Source organism: Labrus bergylta, chromosome 24 (genome assembly GCF_963930695.1).
Source record: "Labrus bergylta chromosome 24, fLabBer1.1, whole genome shotgun sequence".
Taxonomy (NCBI): domain Eukaryota; kingdom Metazoa; phylum Chordata; class Actinopteri; order Labriformes; family Labridae; genus Labrus; species Labrus bergylta.
In genome coordinates this window covers 4164616-4187430 of record NC_089218.1, presented here as the reverse complement: position 1 = coordinate 4187430, position 22815 = coordinate 4164616, and the positions used below count along the sequence as shown (strand labels likewise).

The 22815-nt window shown below is 42.9% G+C and overlaps 2 protein-coding genes across 4 annotated transcripts in view; both read left to right on the top strand.

Annotated features, from left to right (window-relative positions):
* The first annotated feature begins 3035 nt into the window (after nucleotides 1–3035).
* gemin8 (gem (nuclear organelle) associated protein 8) lies at nucleotides 3036–5041 on the top strand. 2 transcript variants are annotated; one of them, XM_020656390.3, is made up of 4 exons: nucleotides 3036–3143; nucleotides 3376–3422; nucleotides 3664–4027; nucleotides 4133–5041. In XM_020656390.3, the coding sequence occupies exons 2-4, from the start codon at nucleotides 3420–3422 to the stop codon at nucleotides 4390–4392; spliced, it is 627 nt and encodes a 208-aa protein (XP_020512046.1). In that variant the 5' UTR covers nucleotides 3036–3143; nucleotides 3376–3419; the 3' UTR covers nucleotides 4393–5041. The 2 variants fall into 2 exon arrangements, with proteins under 2 accessions (XP_020512046.1, XP_020512045.1); XM_020656389.3 differs by having other exon boundaries at nucleotides 3098–3190.
* A 1057-nt stretch (nucleotides 5042–6098) lies between these two features.
* LOC110001004 (neuronal membrane glycoprotein M6-b) overlaps nucleotides 6099–22815 on the top strand; it is a 37272-nt gene continuing 20555 nt past the window's right edge. The window contains exon 1 of one of the 2 annotated variants that reach the window (XM_065951691.1): nucleotides 6099–6121. In XM_065951691.1, the coding sequence (XP_065807763.1) occupies nucleotides 6118–6121 (4 nt within the window). In that variant the 5' untranslated portion in view covers nucleotides 6099–6117. Of the gene's footprint in view, nucleotides 6122–19053; nucleotides 19215–22815 lie in introns of those variants that run through there. The other variant, XM_020656399.3, reaches the window with a different exon arrangement.

Genomic DNA, 22815 nt, shown 5'->3' with positions numbered 1-22815 from the left:
TATATATTGATATATTACACTATAGCTAGAGCATCCAGAGGTGCTGCTTATCAACAGGCAAGAAAGGCAACTTCTTGGAGCCCCAGACCAATAGGGTCACGAACTTAAACCAAAGCAGTGGCCCCAAATGTGCAAATTTTGCAATGACTGAGGGAGCCTCCCTAAGAGGCCCCATCTGACAGCACTCACTCTCATTGCCCTGCTAAGCGTTGCATGCGTTATTGCAGTGAAAACCAAAGTTTGGCAATGAAGTGAACAAAGACAAATGAAGAGGAATTATCCTTCTAATACGAGAGAAAAAATTAACAGGAACGCATTGGGACACTGGCAGACATGATGGTTGATGAACGCTGGTTGGAGGGCCCCACCAGACTCTAGAATCATCACTTATGGTCTCGTAGTTTGAAGACATTTTATTGTGAAGTGTTGCAGTACACACATCATAGTTTGAGATTAAACATGATGAGTTTCCAGAGAGAAATATAATGTCCATTATGTTTGTGTTCAACCCTTTAGTCTCGATAGAGAGGTACACAAACCTCTGCAGACATCCCTGTATACATTGATATGAATCACACTTCAAAGCTGTGATCCAATAGGCAGCTGACCAGTGGATAAAAAGAGTCAGACCCCACAGAGCGCTCAGACATGTTAAGAGGATAATTAAAACCTTCTGGGTCCAAAGGCAGCGCTCCAACTTCTGCTCCAGTCGATGGCTGCTGGACGCCACCTGCAGGAGCTGAGGACAGCAGAGAGACGAGGATTTAAAGGGTTAAAAACAGAGAAAAACAAGTCCCAAAGAGTCAGATATTTAAATATAACCCTAAAAACAATGTAGGCTAACCATCACCTGCATGCTCCTGTGATCCATCAAGGTTGCTGCGGTGTCGTTGTGGCTGGTGGTCACTCTGAGGACGGGGTTTCCATCCTGCAGGACTTCACATCTCAGTCTGACAAGGAACAAAAGTAAGTCACATTTATTTATAAAGCATGTTTATAAAAAAAAAGTCCCCTCTCCTGCAGCATTGACGATTTCATCAAGTAGTTACAGTGAAAACTTGGGAGCATTACTTGTTAAAAGCTTTGGCTTCATGTTTCGGGTCATCTTTTCTTCGCCTCTCTCAGGCCGAAGCTTTGTTTCTGTCTGGGCTGGAAAGGAAACGGAGTCGAGCAGAGCAGCTTCACACAAACTGAAACCACAACAGTGACGGGTCGAGCAGGCAGACCTCTTCATGCAGACACACAACGGCAGGTTGTGAAACCATGGTTTAGAAGTCATCAAACATGGAGGCCGACACTTTTTGAAGTTGTTTGTGCTGCAGCCCTCGCATGAAGGTGAGACTGTAAGTTTGTGGTTGAAATGCTGCTGAAGGACAGGAACAGATCTGAAGGAAGAAACTGGGTTAAGCTGCGGTCACAAGACGGGCGTGAAAGTCATAAGTGAAGGAGTTTAAAAATCATTACTGACAGTGCTCTTCATAATGTCTGCCATGATACTATGCAAATCCAACAACTCACAGTTCAGCTTTGGAACAATCAATATTACAAAGTTTGATCCCCAGCTCCTGCAGCCGCACATCCGATGTGTCCTCGGGCAATCAGTGTCGCGGAAACCTTTACAATTCTTCAGCCTGACTGAAAGAAAGCAACAGAATAAATTAAATATAATCTCATGTAGCTCATTGCTTCATATTACAGGTATGAATTCTGTTCAGAGATGCTCAGTTAGGATCATTACTCAAGTCTACCAGCAGAGGGAGTAGTTCACTCTTTATTGTACTGAGTGACCTACATTTAACAGTGCAGGTAATATGTGTTGTCTATTGACACTCCAGTTGTCAATACATGCAAGATGTTAAATGCCTTATTAATGAATGTTGTTTTTTTGGTCATCTGCAGGGTATTTTTTTAATTTTTGCATGGATTAACTCAAGGGTTGAACTGCACAAAAGCTCTGTGAAGATGTGACACTAGAGATATGACTGTATAATGCTAGATTGAATTATGCTAAATTGTATGATAGATATTTATATTTAGATATTTCCTAAGAATGCATTATCAGACATTGATCACATTAATGCATCCTTAAAATGATTCAAGCCAAACAAACCTCTCGTGGTGCTCTAAGTTTTATCCATTTTAAAATCAAGGAGCTTGATTATCTGGAAGAAAATGTGAAAATGCAAAGTGACATGTGGTGTCAATTTTAGGTTTTGAGGTTAACATTGTAGACATGTAAGAAACACTAACACAGCAAACAGGGAGGATTTCAAAGCTGCAAAAAATTGTATATTTAAAACAATCTAAAATGATTAAAAATAATCTGGAATAAATGCAATGCTTTTTTTTTTTTTAGACGTGTTCCTTTGTGTTAACAAATCCATCATAGGAGGGAACGTGTTAGGAAGAGGCACATCTGTCTTTTTGCATTTTCTCTGAAAGCTTTGAAGCCCGGAGCCAAAGCATGACCCAGATTTACAGTCAAATATGTCTCTCAGCACTCAAACACTCAAAAGTACTCTGTTGTACACCGCCTGCCTAAAATATCACAGTGCAAGCCTTACTCATATCATTTCAGAGTTTTCAGCTTTGTCTACTTGATGATGAAACATTTAAACCCAACATACACGTTTGATGGTCTTGTGATCTTTTTGTGGATTTCTAAATATGAAAAAAGTAAATATACAGAGGAAATAAAGTCAAAGAAGTAAAAAAAATGTTATAAACAGCTGTTCATTAATATGCACTGTCCCAAACAAATAAATAAATAAATTAATTAATTAATAAAAAAAATCTTTACTGCTACTATCCATTCAGAATAATAATAATTATAATAATAATTATAAAAACACTCATTTTTACATTTATTAACAGATATATTTGTAGTACCTACGCTCATCCAGCAGATGGTGCTGTTTGTATCACAACATCCGGGATATCCAATAAGAACACTCCGCCCACATTCCACGATCCGCGGCGAGGGCTCTTGTTGGAAATCGGATAAGCTGCATACTCGCACTGTGTCCACTGGGTGGCGCCACGTAAGCAGGTTTTTTTACTTAAAAAAAAGTAGCTCAAAGGCTGCTGGGAAATTTTTCTCAGAGGAAGTACCATGAGCTGCAGAACAAGTTAACATCACAGAGGTAAATATAAACTAAAAGAGAGGCACTTCAGCGTGTTTCTGCAAGCTGTAAGTAACATTTAATCCTGTTGTTTTTATCCACATTGAAGAGTTTAGAGGTGTTTCTGTTTTCAACATGTCAGCATGTCGCTCCCGTTTGTGTGTGTTGAGTGTTTTTACTCTGAACTGATGCTCTTACTGGTGACACAGCAGGCAGCTTTCCTCACAATATGTCTGCTGTCTTTCTGAATCAGGTGGTTTTTAGCAGAGTTAGAAGTCAACTGCAGCATCTTCAGTCATGGTGAGTAAACGGAGATGATGAAATATGAGACTGTAAACATGAAGGTGGATGTAAAAGTACACAACTTCAGCTCTCCTGTTAGATAAGAATGAATAGTCCTCCACTTACAAATGCTCAGTCATCAGCTCTCACGCAAAATGAATCTTAAAGAAGCTAATTTGAAATGGAACAATAACTGGTGCTGTTTGACTGAACGGTGTGAGATTAAGAATAAAATGGTACTCGTGCTTCTTGTTGGCAGGAGGACATAAGCACTGTGATGTCCTGGTTCTCCAGCCCAGTGTACAGCCGCTACTGGCAGCACTACCAGCAGGCGATGGCGTGGCACCAGAGGCACAGGCGCGCCTACAGAAAGGCCTTGATGGCCGCCTACGGCCCCGGATACCGCCGGGGGCAGCCTGCCAGCGGCCAGCGGCGTTATGCAGACTGGCACGAGGGAGATGGTAGCTCTGAGGAGGACGAGGAGGAGGGCGAGGAGGAGGAGGAGGAGGAGGAGGAGGGGAGCAGCTCGGACAGCGAGATCGAGTGTGACGTCAGCAACATGGAGATCAGCGAGGAGCTTCGGCAGTACTTCGCCCAGACGGAAAAACACAAAGAGGAGCTGAGTAAGTAGATGTTGAGAAAGAGGGGGGGAAAAAAAAAAGGTAAAAGGTAAAAAGGTGGACGAGCTGTGCCGAAAAAAAAAAGAACGTGTTGTCGTGTCCTTGCAGAGAAGCAACAGCAGATGGAAGCGGAGCAGCAGGACAGCTACGTGCCGGCAGACCAGGACCTGCACAGCGTCTCCTGGCGGGGCAGCGCGGCCCCTCCCCTCGAGCGGCCCGGCGAGAGACGAGGGGCGGAGATGAAGAAGCTGTACGGCGAGGACTCGGCAAAGATCATGGCCATGGAGGCGGCGATGCAGCTCGCTTTCGACAGGAACTGCGACCGCAAACAGCCCAAGTACTGGCCGGTGATTCCGCTGAAGCTGTGACCCGTGTCTCCTCCGGTCTGCGATGACATGTTCGGGTCACCTGAGGGGTTAAAAGGTCATCCTGTTACCTATTGGCTAAATAAGTGCGGCTTTACATATTTACAGGAGCGAGTTAACTTAGCTTCTCTCTCATTTGAAAGCACAGTGAACATCAGCTGAGGGTCAGAGGTGCAGCCGAGCCGCCGCTGCAGGTGATTTAAATATATTCAAACGCCGCTTTCCTCCTAATCTGCTCCTGTTTACCCTCCAGCTCCGCCATGTTACATGCCGCAGTGGCTCCTCTTACGCCTGTCAACTCGGTTCAACCACAAAAACAGCAAGCGACCCTCCTCCTGTACTCAGATTCAGAAAAAGTGTTCCCGCATGGCTGCCTCTGATCCCCCCCCCCCCCCCACGTGAACCACAAACACGAAAGATCGATTTGTTGTTGTTGTCGTTTCTAAACCGTGCCTTTTTCTGATTCTGACATCCTGTTCAAAGCTGTTCATGGCGTTTCTCAGGAGGGACGCTGATTATTCTCTTTTATCTCCTGCTCGCAACACCCGGCAACCTTTTCTTTCTTTTTTTTTTAACAGATGGATGTGTTTTTTAAATATAAATTCTGTTTATAATAAAGTGTTTGATGTTTGGAATAAAAGCTTTCCTGGTACTTCTCTGTTATTTAAGAACAGCTCTTAAGCAGCACATTACCAAAGCAGACTTTTTTTTATTTTAATTAAACATGTTCCACTTGGTTTCTAAATTGGAAAGTTTCAGTCTGATAGATTCTTTCTGCATATTATGTAAGAGAATCATCTCCATTAGTTTAAAAGGACGAGCTCGCCCATCCAACTATCTCATGAAGTAGGTGCTTCTGTTTTCAAACTGTCACGTTGTAAAGTCAAAATCCTGCACACTTCTCTCTCTCTGCATCATCAATTCACTACACCTCATATGAGGGGGTTTTTTTCAGTTAGTTTGAAACCAGTGTTGTCATATCTCTTAAAAAAAAAAAAAAAACTATTTTTAAAAGTTGGTATTCTTACTTTAGGAAACACTCTGTGGCTGCCGCTTAGGAAGTAAAGAAAACAAACATAAAACATATTCCTCTAAATGAAATATAACATGTCAGAAACTTCAACTATTTAAGTTTAGTAAGAGCTTTTCAAAACTACTTGAGTAAATGCAATTAGTTGTGTTCCAGCTGTGCATGCTGGGTTTTGTAGTTCTGACTTGTAGTCATTTACATTTTTTTTTTTACAGGTTTATTTTGGGGAATGTTTATGCTTTTTTTGTATTTTTCTTTAGAGATAGGCCAGTGGATAGATTCAGACATCGTAGAGAGAGTGGGGGGGGGGGATGACATGCGGGAAGGGACTCGAACCCAGGCCGACACGCGTACTAACCACAGAGTGATCCTGGATAGTAAATAAATGAAGAAAAACAAACAAACACATCTCCTGTCTGCACTTTAGTACAAAAAAAAAAAAGTGAAAGAAAATATTTTCTTATAATAAGGCTCGGAAGAAACCAATCAGAACACTTGTAGTGTTTTTGGATACAAGAAGTCTGATCCATGTCTGGCAGGGCTATGACGTCATCCCCTCTCTACCCCCACCACCCCTGATTCCCAAACGGGACGTCCAGTTGTAAGTCCGCTGCCCCCTCCAAACAACCTGTGGACATCATCTGGGGACTGTTCTCCCTTTTTCTGTCTCAGATCGCACGACAGCTCAACAACAAAAAATGGGTGAGTGGACTTTTCTTTTTTTTTTTCTCATCCGTCTGTTTCTCCTACTTTCGTTTTCATTTTTTAGGAAGCAATGAGGTCAGATTTAAACCTCGTTGTTTGTTTTTGTTTTTTTTGGGAGGGTGAGGGGTGGAAATGCTGTTTCCTGCTGCAGAGATTTTTCTCCTGCTGGTCGTGTGAGAGCTGCGTGCGATGCTGTGTCCTCTAATCAGTTTAAAGGCTCAAACCAAGATTTGTAACCCACTTCAGCACCAGTTTGTTTGTGAAAGGCGACGTTATCATTTCGGGGTTTTTCAACGTCACGGGGGTCTGCGTCGTCCGAAATGAACGTGCGCGCACTCTGGTGCACGATTATCTGCAGCCAGCAACTTTGAGACTGTGTTAGCATCACTCAGTCAGCTTCTTCATGTCTCAGTGATTCAATGAGAAACTGGATGTGAACAAAACCATATAAAAAGACAAATGGAGTTTGGTGTAGAGTGTGGTCCAGATATCTGTAAAGTTAAACATTCCTTTCTTGTCCCCTCTTATTGTCCTTTTCAATTTAAGTTTTTGTTTTTTTTAAATATAGAAAAATTCAGCCCACCGGTGGAGCTTCGAGGTCATTCAATGTGGTTATCTTCATGCGTCCTCCTGTGGGTGAAATTGTGATTCTGGTGCTTCTGTGCAAACAATTGCCTTATCCTCACATCAACTCCTCATGTGAGAGTTGATGATGATTGGATTAAAAGGGAGTGATCCGCTGGCTCACTGCAGATTAAGCAGGATGGACAAGGTTGAGACACGGAAGACAATTCCCGTCGTGCAGGGTATGAAGGCGTGCTGCAGGAAGCACATGGGGTTTGCACGTCTCCCCTTTTCTACAACGTCTGTTTGCGATCAAGTGTTCGGTTTTGCAGAAGAAAAGCGAGCGTTAGAAATTATCAAGACGACTGAAAAGCAAAAAGTTCTTAAAAGCTGAGTCATTCTGATGCAGGTACAAGCATCAGAAATGTCTTTGATACAGGGCTCTGCACAAATCCTGTCTTCATGTGTGCACATTTCTTCTAATTAAACGCTGAAAAGCAAAGATTGAATCATGATCACATCCTAAATTTGTGTGTTTCTTCAACTCATGTACCAAAATATCCCGATGTGTGGTTGATTTGTTTCATATGAGGCGACACCAGAAGTGAACTACTTCCCTTTTTATGAGTTTCGTCTTCAATTTGTCTTTACAGAAATGTCACCTGGACCTGGGTATCACTTTATAACATCTTGAATCACAAAAAGTAGATCCTTAAAAAAAGGTGTACAGATTGATACTAAATCACTATTCAGGGCAGGAAACGGGCCACTATACTGATATTTGTAACAAATACAAAGAGGCACACATAGATGTTGATGATAACAGCATGAAAAGCAGAGCGGAACGAACGAAAGCAAGGTCAAAGCGTGCATCCTTTCTGTTCTCTTTCAACAGAAAAGAAAAGGAAGCTTATCAGAAACAGGAAGACGTTTTAATTTCTCGGCCTTGAAACCGCATTTGGCTTCTTTTACCGATACTTGTTTCCTCAGTTGATCCCTCGGTAGCTAAACGCAGCAAACTCCCCCCCCCCCCCCTCATGTTTTTGCGATCACATCCATTGTGGATGTGAGCGATGTTGGTTTCCAATTTGTTTTGTAGGAGGTAATCAGACCAGAATGTGTTGGCAGATAGTCAGCGTTGTGTTTGCTCCTGTTTCACTGCAGGCTGACCTGAAACCAGTAGCTCTCAGATGGATCTCATTACGGGAGCCAGAGAAACACACTCAGCAGAATGTCTCTCTTTCCTTTAGCCTGTGTCTCCCTCGCCCTCTCACAACATCTGTTTCCAATACGGCAGCTGGCCTGTTTATCGCCTTCAGGCCGCTGAGAAGTTGAGAACAGACAGGATGTAGCCAAGTGACATGATTTACTACGATGGGGAACGAGTGCAATGTCTCAGCGGGACTAAACAGTAAAGCGTCTCCTCTTTCAGCTCCTTCTTCTGCTCCTGTCGTCTCATCATCAGCATCATCGCCCCATCTTCCATCCTCATCTGCTCCTCTCATTGTCTTCATTATTCTTTCCACTTCCTCCTCCTCCTTCCCCCTTTGAGTCCTCCTTCTTGAATTGGCTCTTTGTGCTCTCCTTTTTCTTCTGCCGCACTCCGTCTCCTCTCGGCTCCATGTGGAAACTCACATCCTCCTCTCCTCCTCGTCCCCTCCTGTGGATCGGCGCGACGGCTACCCAGTGAAGCAGCCAGACTTCAAAGGCCGCAGAGTTTAAAGGATTGTTTTATTCTGAAGGAATTAATGATCACTCGGAAAAAAAAGTGGAACGATCCACTGACCTGATTAGGAAAACAGAAAAACCAAGACAAACTGCAGAGAGAGTGTCGGAATTATAGTCTTGGGGAAAGCCTGCATCCAACCCAAAATCACTGCCTTCTCAAAAATCTCTCTCTCTCTCTCTATCTTAGATATCTTTGTCAAATCTGATACATGAACTCAGCTATTAAACATATTCAAGGTGGCTGTAATGTTACGCTGCACAGCCATGATTAAAGAACTCTTAAATGTTGTGTCAAAGTCAATCCCTCATGCTGGATTACACAGCATAGATTTCCCTGTTAATTATCAGATGTTGACAAGTGTTGACGTGACTCTGGGGCAGCGTCTCTAAACTTTCTGAAAGTGTTAATGCAACCGATGTGTGCATGTGCAATTCATCGTTATCCTCGACTTTACAGAGTCAAATCAGGAAGGACAATTGGCAATTTGCCTTAAGTGTAATAAGAGGAAAGAGTCTTCTACATTTGTTACTCAGTTATTTAATGAATTTGTCTACACAAGAAAAAACTTAAATAGGCCTTTGAGGGAAGTTTGAAAACAGCCTGACCTTAAAAAAGCAAATCTAGAAGAGGCAGATGCTGAGCTGTTCTTAAGTCAGCCATTAAATGAAATTAAATGTAGGGACAGAGAGACAAACTTCTTCCCTGACGGATAACGACTCTTTGCCGATTCATCCGTCTGTTTCTGCTGGCCCAGTTTACACTGTTGTTCAGCCTTTGCGTTCACAGTTTGAGAATATTTCAAACATTAATCACTCCCTTTGTTGTTAAGAAAATGCCACCCCTGCTTCCATATTGTTGTACTTCAGAGCGCATCATTCTTTGTTCTTCTGCATGAGTCAGAATGCTTCGTCTCATTTCTAACTCTACCAGAGTCTGTGGTTGTTTTTCCAGCTTCTCCCAGGATTGATTTTGTGCTTTTATTGATCACTTTTAGGGCACGGTTGATCCTGTATAAAACTGAATCAGTGAAAATCTCCAGGCTGAGTTTGAGGCACACTCATCATTTTCCAGATATTTGCTTCATAATGCTTCTTTCTATCTATTGATTTCCTATCTATGTCCCCTTGTGTGGAGACTTTTTGAATGTTTTAACAGTTGTTCTTTGCTTGTATCACATATCTCTTCAGTTATGTCCCTCCCCTGCTGTGGCCCCTGACTAGTAGAAGTAGAAACAAAACACACTTTCTTTTAAATATTTGAAAAATGCACCTACAGTACGTCCTTAGCTCAACCAGCTTCCAACCCCCGGATTCACTTTCTTATTCGGGCTGCAGCCTCTCTCGTTCTTTTTCTCCCTCGTCCTGCATGTGAGCATTTGTTATATATTTTTTTTTAGCTCAGCCCCCCGACGGCTACTCGGAATGTGTCAGAATCTGTCGCCGTCGAGAGGACCTGTTGCCATGGCGACGAGGCGATGCACAAGGCTCCGAGGCGGGCGTTGTTCCAAATTTCCCGGCACATGCGTATTGATTGTTCATCTTGTCAGACAAGCCTGACTGAAAACTGAGATTCATGACAACAACGTGACATAAAGACGACAGGAAAATGCCCACCACACCCTGCAGTGAGGATGATGATGATGAGCCCACCCATGTTTTGCATGTCCTCCACGCGGTGACTCATGATTTGCTTGAATACTGTAGATGGGAGCAGCTCTCTTAGCCCACATCGCTGCTGGCATGTGCTGCAGTTCAGTATAGTAGGTCACAGGTGCTACATGCAGGAAGGCAGCTAGGAAGCCTGCAGTGGGGGGCTGGGGTTTGGGTGGTATATGGGTATATGTATATATATATATGTGTGTGTGTGTGTGTGTGTGTGTGTGTGTGTGGGTGTGGGTGAGTGTTTGGGATTGGTGTGGGGTGTGTGTGCAGTTGTTTGGATGACAACAAACATCATGTGGAGCAGACTGTGGGCCAAATCTGGGCCAGCGGGATTAGCGGCTCGGAGGATAAATTGTTGGACAGAGAGGGGGGGGGGGGGGGGGCAGTGGTGGAGGGGGATGGGTGTGTATGCATGTGTGTGCATGTGGGGTTAGGTGTGTGTAGGTTAAGCCATCCGTACTGACAGGAGTCGGCTATTATAAATAAAGCAAGATATTTCAGAGATGCTTCCTCACGTTGAGGTTTTTTCTGTTTGTGGGTGCAGAGGGCGAGTGTGTGGATTATGGGTGTGCATGTGAACGAGAGAGAATAGATGCCAAAATAAAATAAAAAAAATTAAACAAGAGTCATTGTTGTGCTAAATCTTATCTCAAATCATTTCTACATTAAAGCGAAAAACTGCGACAATCGCATGCAAATCCAGGACAGAAGTGCAGGTGTGTCAGGCGACGCACGTGATGACGAAGCACGATGGGATTAGTTTGCATGAATTTGCATTAAAGTTGGCCGCTTCCTGTTTCATCTGAAGAGGACAGACGCAGAGGAAGAAAGAGAAACCGCTCTGCTAAAAAGACAAATCCCGTCCGCGTTTGTTTGGAACACTCCTTTGAAACTCCGAAACACAAATGGGATTGACCTGAATTGACAATAAAAGTGTTTTTATTCCTGCTGATGTCATTCTAATGAGTGTGTGAGTGCATGTGTGTGTGTGTGTGAGATGGGCTAACCTTTGCCAGCATCCGACCATAGGGATGAGAGGGAAGCGTCTCCTTGGCGACTGTCAGCAGAGGGCGGGGTCACAGGCGGTGGATGGGGAAAGCAGGAGGGGGGGGGGGGGGGGGGGGGGGGGTGTTGAAACTGGGTCATCATCACTACCACAGATTAAGAGCCCGGATCTGGACGCACATATGCACAGAAAAGAAAACACACTTTGACGCACAGAAAGCACACACACACACACACACACACACACACTGACATGCGATTTTTAAAGATTAAAAAAGAAGAGGAACTTCCAGGTGAGAGACTATGCGAGGTGTATTGTTTCGATCTTGATCTCTGCCAAAGGTTTCCCTTTTAGAGGAAGCCAGAAGCCCATTAAAATGGCAAGGATTAGACTGAAGCGACAGCGGGAGGCTTGTAAAGCCAACGCTGAGACATGGTGTGTGTGTGTGTTTGTAGGTCTTTGTATCTGTTTGCTCAACTGATGGCCTGCTTCCAGCATTACTGATAAAACACTTGTATTTGACTAAAGCAGTCAGATAAATCAAGAGGCAAACAGATAAAAACAGACATGCTGAGAGAAGCATGTCGCTGAAAGATGGACAGAAGCTTAAACTGTTGCATGCAGGAGAAAGTTGGACTTAAATTAGATAAATGCAAAAGCTAACCACAAGACCAAATTATAAAAAAATATCTCAATGTGCACTTGTGCTTCTTTTGGTTGCATTGCCTAAATAAATGTAGATTCAGAATTAAAAGGAGCTGTGACAGTGTTTATTGATTCTGACACACCTTAAGATGATTGGATTTTAAATACAAATTTGCAGACAAACTATAAAACCATTAAGTCAAACACACGCCTCATAAAAAGTGATGGTCTATGCAGGGGCTTGAATAGGCTTTCTGAGGGGCAGGGGCACAAAGTACAAGCTGGGCACCACAGAATGGCCCCCCCTTGAGTTTCACCACTTTAGCGTTTTGCCTCAAACATAAGTTTAAGTCTCAAACAACGACTGGTTTGAACTTGGATTTAGCTGTAAAAATACATCAGTTTACAATAAAATGGCAACGTACTGTCACGGTTGTGGGAAACATGGATTTGGACCCACATGAAGTAAAAGTCCAAGTAAAAGGAAAAACACAAAATACCAATAAACACAACGCTGGAAACAGGTTTGCATTTTTACAAACTGACAAGTAAAAAAGAAAGCACACAGACACTAAATAGACCTGGGGTGATTGGACACAGGTGTGACAAACAAGTCACAGGTGAAGCTAATGAGGGCAATCAAAGTGGAGGGAAACACAAGGGCGGGAAGTAAAACTCAACATGAAACACTGGGGACAAGAACTACAAAATAAAACAGGAAACCCTGAAGAAAGAAATCTGCAGAGTCAGTTGTTAACACGATTCAATATCATTTGCTTTGCCAAGCAACGTCAACAAACTGACAAGGCTAAACAACATTTGAATTGATAATTTCTACAACTCTGAAGTGTCATCTGTTCAGACTTAGCACCCACACAGACACAAGTAGCTCTCAGCAGTGGGCAGTGATTTACCGAGGCTCAGGTCAACACAAAGCAGAGGTCTTGGCGAGGTCAACCTCTTGGATCAGAGATCAGTGCCCGATCGTCAGTGTCAGACCTCGACAAGAGAGGCGCTTAATGGTGTCGAGCAGCTTGACAGGAAGACATTTAAAAGGTCAAAGTGATGCCTGTAGTGAGGCTGAGCAACCCCCAGACAAGAAAAGAGACACTATGAATACACTTCACAGAATCTTTACAACATCAGTGCTCCTTGATGCATCTTTGTTCACTCACTGATTAAATCACTTTTCATTGTGTTTTAAATCAGACACTACTGCTTAAACCTTACACCAAACTACTGATACATCAATACGTTAATGGGATCCGAGTCTGGTCAAGCTGGCAGCTCTGTAAGGCTGCATTCTAGGTTATTAGGTTCTTCTTACATTGTAAAGAAATTGTAAGGGCTATCTATCCAAGGTAAATGAACAGTACAAAGCAGTGTACATGGTCAAAACCTGTTTAGAAACTGTTTCAACATGCAGCCTGTAGACCCAAAATGTCATCAGCATAACATGTCAACCCCTCATGGGAGTTATTTTGGCTTCACATTAGTCCAGTGGAGACATGGCATCCATCTTTATACAGACCTATAGCCAACCAATCCAGACCAAAGTGGTGGACCAACTGAAAAAGGAAGCTAAACAATCATTTTAGGCTGATGAACTCAATTAGGACCAAGCGGCAACCTCCGGTGTTAAAAGCTGAAGTCAATCCAAAGGTGCAAAGAAACTGCAGTTCCTCAAGTGTCCACTTGAGGCTGGCTGCAGAAGCCACGGCATCCCCATTAACCCCAATGTTAAAATGCCTGTTTTTGCAGAAAAGAAAACCAGATTAACGGCCTGTTTCTAAAACAGTTTTGGTCTCTAATTTGTATTTATTTGTAAGAACTCCACAGGGGGTTTGTATAACTGGGGCCTTGCTAAGTTGGCCCACAGATGTGTTGGGTGTAGCTGTTTGCTAGGAGGCTTAAAGCCTGTCGTAGCTCCACTTCTTTGCTGGTTTCTAGATTGATGAAAAGTTTGGTAGAGTATGCATTTCTAACGCGGCGACCTCCATCTATGGCTTCAAAACGCAGCTACAGAAACCTAATGAGGACATCACTGAGACGATGTGATTGGGACTTGCTCCTGCACCAACAAACTAATTTGTGACATTATGCATCTTGTTGCCTACCGCTCCTTTTCATAGGGGACGACTACATAACTTATTTAGAGTCCACTCTAACTGTCCAGCGGATAATTCTCCCTGTGGTGCTTGCAGGCAGCAGCACAGAAAGCTTTAAACACACTGGCTGCACGTCAACAGCTCCCGCCTTCAGCTGAGCTGCTCGTAGGAGTAGAAATCATTCTTCTGATGCTACGCTGACACGAATTCTCTCAGCCAGTCCGCTCCTCATGGCTTTATGATGAATTTGTTTTTTTGGCTCAAGCTGTTACGAGGCAGTGTGAGAAGTTTTCTAGGAACCGATAGCATCGCTGAAAGATTTGAATCAGTGCAGCCTAGAGGCCTTGTCACACACAGTGACATGAGAGGCTCTTCTTCTATTTTTAAATGCAACTTTAAAAACGTTGAAGACACTTCTGAATTTGTTTGCAGAGGTGTCCAGGGAATGCTGTCTCCTTTTTTCTTCTCATCTGTTAACTCCACATCTGATGACAGGATAAAGCTGCTATGTCCTCGTTACTTTTGGACGACCTCATTTGGGTTCCACTGTCTCGTCTTTGTTTCGCTGTAATGAGAGAAGACAGGCAGTCGGCGGGCACACGTAGCTTTCTCTTTAATGGATGCCAAGAGTTGAATGCGGATAAGAGAGTTGCTCTTTTCGAAGCCCCAAAATTGGCCGAGATCGCTGAAGATTGAGCAAAGTCAGGCGGTCAATTCAAGGCACAACGTAGCACATTCTTACTCAAACAAACTCACTGTTTAAGGTTTAAACTACAGGCTGCATGCATGGATTTTGCCAATTCAATTTTTCAACTCTAAATCTCTCTTTATCGTCTTTCATATGGCTGAAGAGGATTAAATGTGAATCCTGAGTCCTAACCCCAAACACCCTCATATAACCGCACACGCTTTTGATATGAAGAGCGGGCCCAAAGCCAAATCATTTTCTCCGTCACAAATCTCGCAATGCAAACAATAAATATGAAACAATGCAGAGTTTTGTGGGTCAGGGGGATTGCAGTGTGGCTCTAGTCCATGCTGAATTATCTCAACAACGACTGGATTGGATTCATGGTCCCAAGACGACAATTTCCAACGGCTTTGGTTTTTGTCTCCACAACAATTGGATTGACATAAAATGTAGCACAGATATTCATGTCCCCCAAGAGGATCCATCCTGCAGACTGGTGGTTCTTAAGCTTTTTTTAAAAACCCTGCAGGATGAGAAATGCTAGATTTCATTAAGCGCTAACCTCTGGTGTTGAAAAATGAAGCCAATGCAGACATGCAAAAACCTGCAATTCATCAAGTTTCCACTTGAAGTCAAACAGGAGTCAACAAAAGAAGACAAGAGAAGAATCCAAACAAAAACCCTCATAATTCCCACGAGGAGTTCAGAGACACAAGGAAGGTTTTGACGATGAATTGACACAGAATAGAACTACAACAGAGACTAAAAACTCAGGGTGTTCAAACACCGGTGGGACTAATTAACAATCGTGTGTGGGGCCCACTGTCACTGTGGAGAGGAAGCACACGACACACTGGGAGAAAGAACGACAAAATAAAACAGGAAGCACTCAAGACTCTGCTGAGAATGACTTACTGTAGTGAAAATACACACAGGGAGCGAGAAACAGAAGGGAAGAAGACGACTAAGTTAAGTAGGAAAATAAAGAACAATCCAAAAATATATTCTTAAAATAATGAAACATGAATTTATGACTAGTGGGAGACCAAACCTTTGCTTTCTTGGGACCAACAGTTTGAACTGTTAGAGCTGCTCTTTATACTTCTAGAGGAGGTGGTATATAATCTGGACATGTACACAAACAGCTTGATGTGAAAATGCATTTAAAGACCAGCTGTAAACAGGACCTTGTGAGATGACAGGTTAAAGTCTTGTCTGTTCGGCCATCATTTAGTAACGTGTTTGTTTAAATGCGCAGACTGCTGGAGGTACGTCAATGACTACGGTTCGTTTTCATGCAGAGAAAAGTTCCCTCCAAGTGAGGTGAAGTAATTGCATCCTGGGAAAACTGGGTTAAGACATCCTACTCGGAATTCCAATTGGAAGAGGCAAAGGAACTGTGAGATTTCCGACTTTCTGACGTCTCTGGAACGCAACTTGAGTTAGAGGTTTGGGCCTGAGTCCACTGAATAGTGTGTGTGTGTGTGTGTGTGTGTGTGTGTGTGTGTGTGTGTGTGTGTGTGTGTGTGTGTGTGTGTGTGTGTGTGTGTGTGTGTGTGTGTGTTTGTCTGACTGACAGTGAAGAGTGCCAACAAGCACTGTATCTCATCTTCTGGACAAGTCCTTAATCTGTGTGACCCAGCAAAGGATTATGGGGGTTCTGTGGGGGAAAGGGGGGCTTGAAATTCACCCCTAAAACCTAATAACTGTCAGCTGAGGGTGTTTGTGTTTTTTTTTTTGTCTCTGTTGCTGTTTTTTTGTGTGCGTCTAAATCATGAGATGAAACAGGAAGTTATTTGTTATAAAAGGGAAATCATTTTAAGCAGTAAGAAATATCTTTTCCACTTTAACTTTCATTCTTCATTTTATCCAAGTTGCATGATCAGTTTCTTTCTTTATTATGTTCCTAAAATAAATGAGAAAGCTGCCAGTCACTTCTATGACCTGCATTTAAAAGGTCATATTACCTGCTGATAGATATTGAAAACATCGTTGTCTTCAGAGTTGTGAATGATGAAAATGTCTGTTTTGGCTCCGGAGACGTTTCTTATGTTTTCAGTGATGCCCGACAGAGACTCTCAACCTGCGCCTTGGTGGATCAGGTTTCCTGGTGGCTCGATATCAGAGGGCCATTCAAATGTCAAAAAGTCAGAGTGACGGCGACCCCTTTGATTCAGCAGCGTATGGTGCACACTGTGGTGTTAATTTCCGCCCTTGGGGGGTGAATGGATCTGCTAAATGTCGTGTTTGTCTCGTCAGCCGTTCTTGGTGTCTGATGCTTTGTTGGAGGCAAAAACATCAGGAGCCTGGTGGGCTCACCTCTGTCTGTAAAGAGACAGAGTGTGAGTGTGTTGGGGAGGAGGGGGGGGGGTCCTGGACTGGGAGCTTTGTCTGAATCAGGGCCACGTGGGCTTGAATTCAAATCTTTTTTAAGAGGATTCTGGACAGATGGCGTTCCCTTTGTCTCATGATGTGTTTATTATTAGAAAAACGGGGTGAATTATGGAAACAGTAACACCCCCCCCCTTTCCCCTCCATCCCTCCACCCCTCCACCCCTTTTCCTGGATAAACACACCACACCCACTTTTCATAAATATTCCAGGGATTTGGGGACTCACCTTGCTTGAGTTCCCATTGGATTGTGGGATTTGACACACAGCCAATCAGCACCCTCAGAGTCAAACAAAGGCTCCCCTCTGAAGTAAAGCCCGGCACATGGCTGTTTAGCAGTTAAGAGGCTTTGATTGGTTAAAAAAAAAGATCCAATCAAAGCTCAGATCAATTTGAGAGGGAGTAAACGTGAGTTTAATTTACTATAAATGGACACATTATACAACACACATGCTATAATAAGAAACCAGCATCCTCCTTATGTGTGTTTGTCGTCTCTTTCCTAATGGGAATTATCCTGACAGCATTAGAAATGAGTGTTAAGCATCCTGCTTCAACACGCCCACTGGCTTTAACATCCTCCTACACGGCCTCCATTTGTCTGCTTAATGCTGATTGGCTGCTTAAAATATCTTAACCTGTTAAATTAAAAATGACGAGTGATGAATTTTGCACGCACGGGCCATTTTCCATGAGAGGAAACTAAGAATTCAATTGAAAAATCTTTCCCTGAATCTCAGATTCTCACTTTTCTCTTGCACTCCTCTTCCTCTCCTTCCCTCCCTCCCTCACTTTCAACTCACCAGATGGAGAGGGGGCGGTGAATGTGTGGTTTGGTGTGTGTGTGTGTGTGTGTGTGTGTGTTCATGCATGCATGGGTACCCATGAGTTTGCATATTTACATATCCTGCACATTTTGTCCTTATATCCTCCTCTGCTCCACTGAGACAAAAGATGTAATAAAAACGGTTTTATTCTCAAATCAAGGGACATGGCACATCATCAAAAATGCTTAAATAACAATGGCCACTTGAATGACAATCATGTATCACCAACAGAGATATTTAAGAAGAATTTTAAACCACGTGCATCATCTTTCCCTCACTTCAGAGGGGGTTAAAGGTTAATAATGCATGATGTGGTATAATTGGGGGTCTTATCCCCAACTGCAAATAGACCCAATCTGATGGCTCCTTTGCATCTTGAGCCTTTTCAAAGATTATCATGTAACACCGTGGATATATTTAAAGACGTAAAATATACATTTTAAACAGCATTTTCTTTTTGTTTGGTACAATTTTGGGGGCTAATAATCCACATGTAATAAAAGTGACAGTATCTCTGCATCATGAGAATCTGCAGGACAACCGAGTCTCATTAGGAGTATAATGTTGCATCATGAGCATCTCTTTCTCTGTGTAAAGTTGGAGCGCCATGACTTCACTTTGGGGGGTTTAAGGATGTCTGTTAGATGGAGAAATGTGGGGCTTTATCCAAACAGGCAAAATAAATCAAGACAGACAAGGTCTTGGCTTTTTGATGCCCCATTAGTCACCAGAACTGATATTTTAGAGTTATTTGAAACTATAAGCATCATTTTGTCAACTTTAAGAGTGTTTCAGGGGGCAAAATACTCCATGTTGCATAATATGAGGGCTACATGTTGAAATAAATCCAATATATGGATTGCATTTTGTAACCATGGCAGACCAGGAAAGTATTTCTGAAGTAAAACTCTGAATATCATTTCATCTTCTGTGTTAAAAAGGTAACATGCTTTATCCAGCATCACTCAGGGGGCTAATCTGTCTGCGCAAATGAACCCAATCCAACAGAACCTTTCCATCTTGACACTCTGAAAGATGTTCCAGAGGTATTTTAAACTATAAACATCATTTCCTCCTCTGTCAGGAAGGATCTAGGGGGCAGAATACGTTATCTGGCATCATTTGGGGGCTAATCCGAGTGCGCGGAGTAAATCCAATCTGACAGCGCCTTTGCATCTTGAAACTGGATTGTTATTTTACATAAAGAGACAGTGCTAAGCTTTAACAGGAGGAAAGAGAGAGAGGAGGGGGAGGGAGGGTTTGTACAAGAGAGAGAGAGAGAGAGAGCGAGAGACAGACAGAGAGAGAGAGAGCATCAAGGCACCATCAGAGCAGGCTCCACCATCCACAGACTGTGAGGTACAAGTGCCACAAGGAGACTATATTCCGCGATAATAATGGATGGGACAAAGCCGGCCATGGAGTCCAACGCAGAGGAGACTCAGGACGAGGGGCAGGAGAGCAAAGGTACGCACGAGCAGTCGCTGACATTTGCGCGTTTTTGTGTTTTCTTTGGAGACGTTCCGCGTTAGGTTGAGCGGGTTAACCTACTTGCAATGGCTTCTCGGTTGTGCGCGACACAATAGCGTTGATTTTTTTTTTTTCCTTCCTCTCTTCTTTGCCTCTCACCTTTATAAACGCAAAACTAAAAGAAGATTCGTCCCTCTGCTCCAGATGGTCGAGATTATAACCCACCATTCACTGGCGTCATTTGTTTTCTGTGTGATTTTGCGCCTTCGACAGGGGGATTTGAAGCCCGATGGGGGAGAATCAGAGGGTGGGCGGGTGGATGAATCTCGTTTTACGGTGCGTACGTTAATGCCACTTTGCTTTTGCATTGCTGCACCATCATGAGCTTATTTTCTGCCTTAATGAGCGGCTGATGGAGAGGCGCAGCGCTCTCTGCGCGGTGCATTGTTTCAGGTGTGCAGCAGCCGCAGCCCTGCTTCGATTGTTATCGGCGAACTCCCCACCCCCCTCCCCCCCCCCAAATCAACCCCTCCCTCAACACAGGCTCGGTGTCTGATCTGACAGGAGCGTCATTAGTCGACGCTTCTGCAACATATGAAGCCTGTGTGTTTGGTGTGCGCGGCAGGAGGATGCAAAAGGAACGATCGGCGGTGCACTTGGCGCAAAATGAAGCCTGGGTCCATCAGTTAGAACCCTGCTGGCTGCTCAGACATGTTAATGGAGCCACTGCATGCTGCACACATTCAATCCATGCTTTATAAACAATCACTGAAGTCACATCATAACGTCATCGTCATTTTGAGGTCACACAAAGGCTTTTACTAAAATTTCAGTTTTTGCAATCAATATAAAAACTGTTTACTGTGCACGCCGAATTCGACCCTGAAATGAGACAATTGTATCCATCCAAACTGTTGCTGTGTCTCTGGTGAATGTGTGCAGGGATGGTGGATGGCGCAGGTGTGTCCGTGTGCACTGGAGAACTCATTGCCCCTACAGAGAGGGTGACTGATGTGTTTGTCATTGTGGATTGGTAGTATCATCACAGCTTTCACTTTGGGGTGTTTAAAGTGAAGCAGCTCTGACAACATGACATATGATGTAGAATAAGGGTGTAAAAATGAAGTCAATTTTTTTTTAAATGTACAAATGAGTGCAGCGTAAGCAGCAGTGGCGGTGCAGCTCATCTGCCTGTTCGCTCTGTTGGCTGTTAGAGAGCAGAGAGGGGCTTTACACACAGCTACCTTACAGCATCACTCATTGTTTTCCTGACTTTTTGTCCGTCATCAGCTGCACTTTTAATGCGTGCATACCTGTTACAATGTAAGGTTTTGTGTTTGAAAGGCTCCCTCTTGAAAAGGGGGTTTGAGCTACAGATTTCTCAGCAGCAGTTTCAAAAGTTGCAGAGTTAAAGTGAGTATTTAGAAACAAATATTCAGATTTTTTGCTTTAGCTTTTATAAAAAAAAAAAAGAGATAATTGTGTGTTCCTGCATAACCTTTTGGCCCCTGCCACAGTAATATCACAATCTGTGTATGACGTACGGTGCAGGCAGAAGAGTGGGGTGTCCCTCAGCAGCGATGTTTCAAAAAGACATTACATCATCCTCTCCTGAGGCGTGCTGCTACACACAGGCTGCCGTCCAATGAGAGGCTTTATTGTGCATCTTCAATTTACAGAGCGGGTAAGTGAGTTTAAAGACCCAGAGGATAAATGAGCAGGAGGGTGGCCATACTTATACTTAACAGTTAACCCTCTGTATTCCTGAATCATGTTTTATGTTGAAGCAGCAGAACTATAGCTGTGCTCCAGGTGTGATGTTATGCAATTGAACCGCCCACACCAGAGGACGCAAATAGACTAGATTGGAGGATGGCCTATTTGTTGGTGTAATCATTTGTGTGTGCCTTTGACATCTGGAATTTGACCATCAGCTTATAGCGTCCGTTAAGAAGCTGAAGATTTACAGTGGGGGCAAGAAAGCAGGAGCTGTCATGTAAGGAGCTTGTGTTTGTGTTTGCCAGCGCTGCCTCTTCTGCTTCACTACAACACGTTTCCGGTTTAGCATAAAGACGTAAGAAGTTTTGGAATGGACAAATCAAAACAATAACCGCCTGATGACGTGACTATTCATGCACATAATGTTCGACTTCCTGCAAACGTCGTATCATCAAACAAAACTGTGGCTAATTCAAAACCAGAAATGTATGCTATAGATGCTTATCAATAATGTCTTAAAGGTCCCCATATGTCGGGCATAATTAACAAATCCCATCTCCAAATCAGCATATGAGTGGGAAAACAAGTTAAAAGAAACATTGCATCATAACATCTGCTTCATTTAAAAATTATCCCAATGAAAACTATAAAAAATGCATTTTTTTACTTTTAAGTATCTGCTTATCGGTATCTGTCTTAACCAAGTTTATATCCTTATTGTCTTGGGTGTTTTAGTAAAAAAGACTTATTTCTATTCTGACTGTTTTTGAGGTTTAAATCTAAAATATCATGATGTGTCAGCCTCAAATGTCCTCTCACGATTGGTCAAACTGACATTTTCAACCTAACCGGAAGTGTAGAACTTTTTATTTAGATTTTTTTTAAGTTAGTTGTCTTGCTGAGAGTTAAACAAGAAGATAGACTCCTCACTCATACATGTTTGTTCAAATTTAGAATGACAGGGTTAGCTTAGCTTAGCATAAAGACTAGAAACAAAGCTTGCTAGCCCTTAATATCTTGTTTGATTGAGACACAATGAGAAGCAAGTTTTTGGACAATAAATAATATTAAAAAAGCTATCGTAAAAAAGTCAGTTTTAGATACACATGAATGATTTTGCTGGAGTAAATAGCTTAGCTTTGCATAAAGACTGGAAACGCGGAAGTTATCTCATATCTTGTTTTTCAAGTCTAAAAGAAATAAGTCTACAAGTAACTATAAGTAAAAGTGGTCAGAACAGAGCCCCTTTTTGTTAAAACAGTAAGGTTATCTTAACATGAATTCTGGATGTAAGGGGCTACATCTAATTAGCATATTAAATTGTACCTGACTCAGACACCTTGAAAGCAAAATCCATCGTCTAGAAATGATTATCATAAAAGATATGGGAACAGAGCCCCTTAGAGCCACATGTGTGATTTTATCTTTACATCCTGCTTTAACACCAGATGCTATACGTTCATAGTTCTGCTGCACAGAGCATGCTGATTAGCTGTGACTTCATTAGCTCCTTAATTATGCTAAATTGCCTGTGTTCTTGATTGCGCCACAGTTGTGTCTCTTTGCGGCGTCTCTGCATGACGTGGCGCTGAGAGTAATTACAAACTGGAAAAATGAACACAGATCAGAGGCATGGATTATAATCCTGTTGGTGGTATTTGTGAGTATACGGATTGATCTTTTTGCTTGATTGTGTCCTATAATCTGTAATCTGTATATCAGTAGAGGTGCAGCATGACATCAGCAATGCTCTTTGAGGCGCAATTACATTTGATTTCATAAGTAAGAGACGGTTTGATTATGGAGGAAGCACCTCCCACATGACGTTCTTGTTTTTTTTTTACCTTTAAAGCGGCTCTGAGTTCATCTCAAGTCACTG

What these genes read in the sequence shown, in the direction of transcription:
- gemin8 (XM_020656390.3), top strand. An exon ending in AAAACACAAAGAGGAGCTGA is followed by an intron (nt 4,028 to 4,132) that starts GTAAGTAGATGT and finishes GTGTCCTTGCAG; the next exon opens with AGAAGCAACAGCAGATGGAA.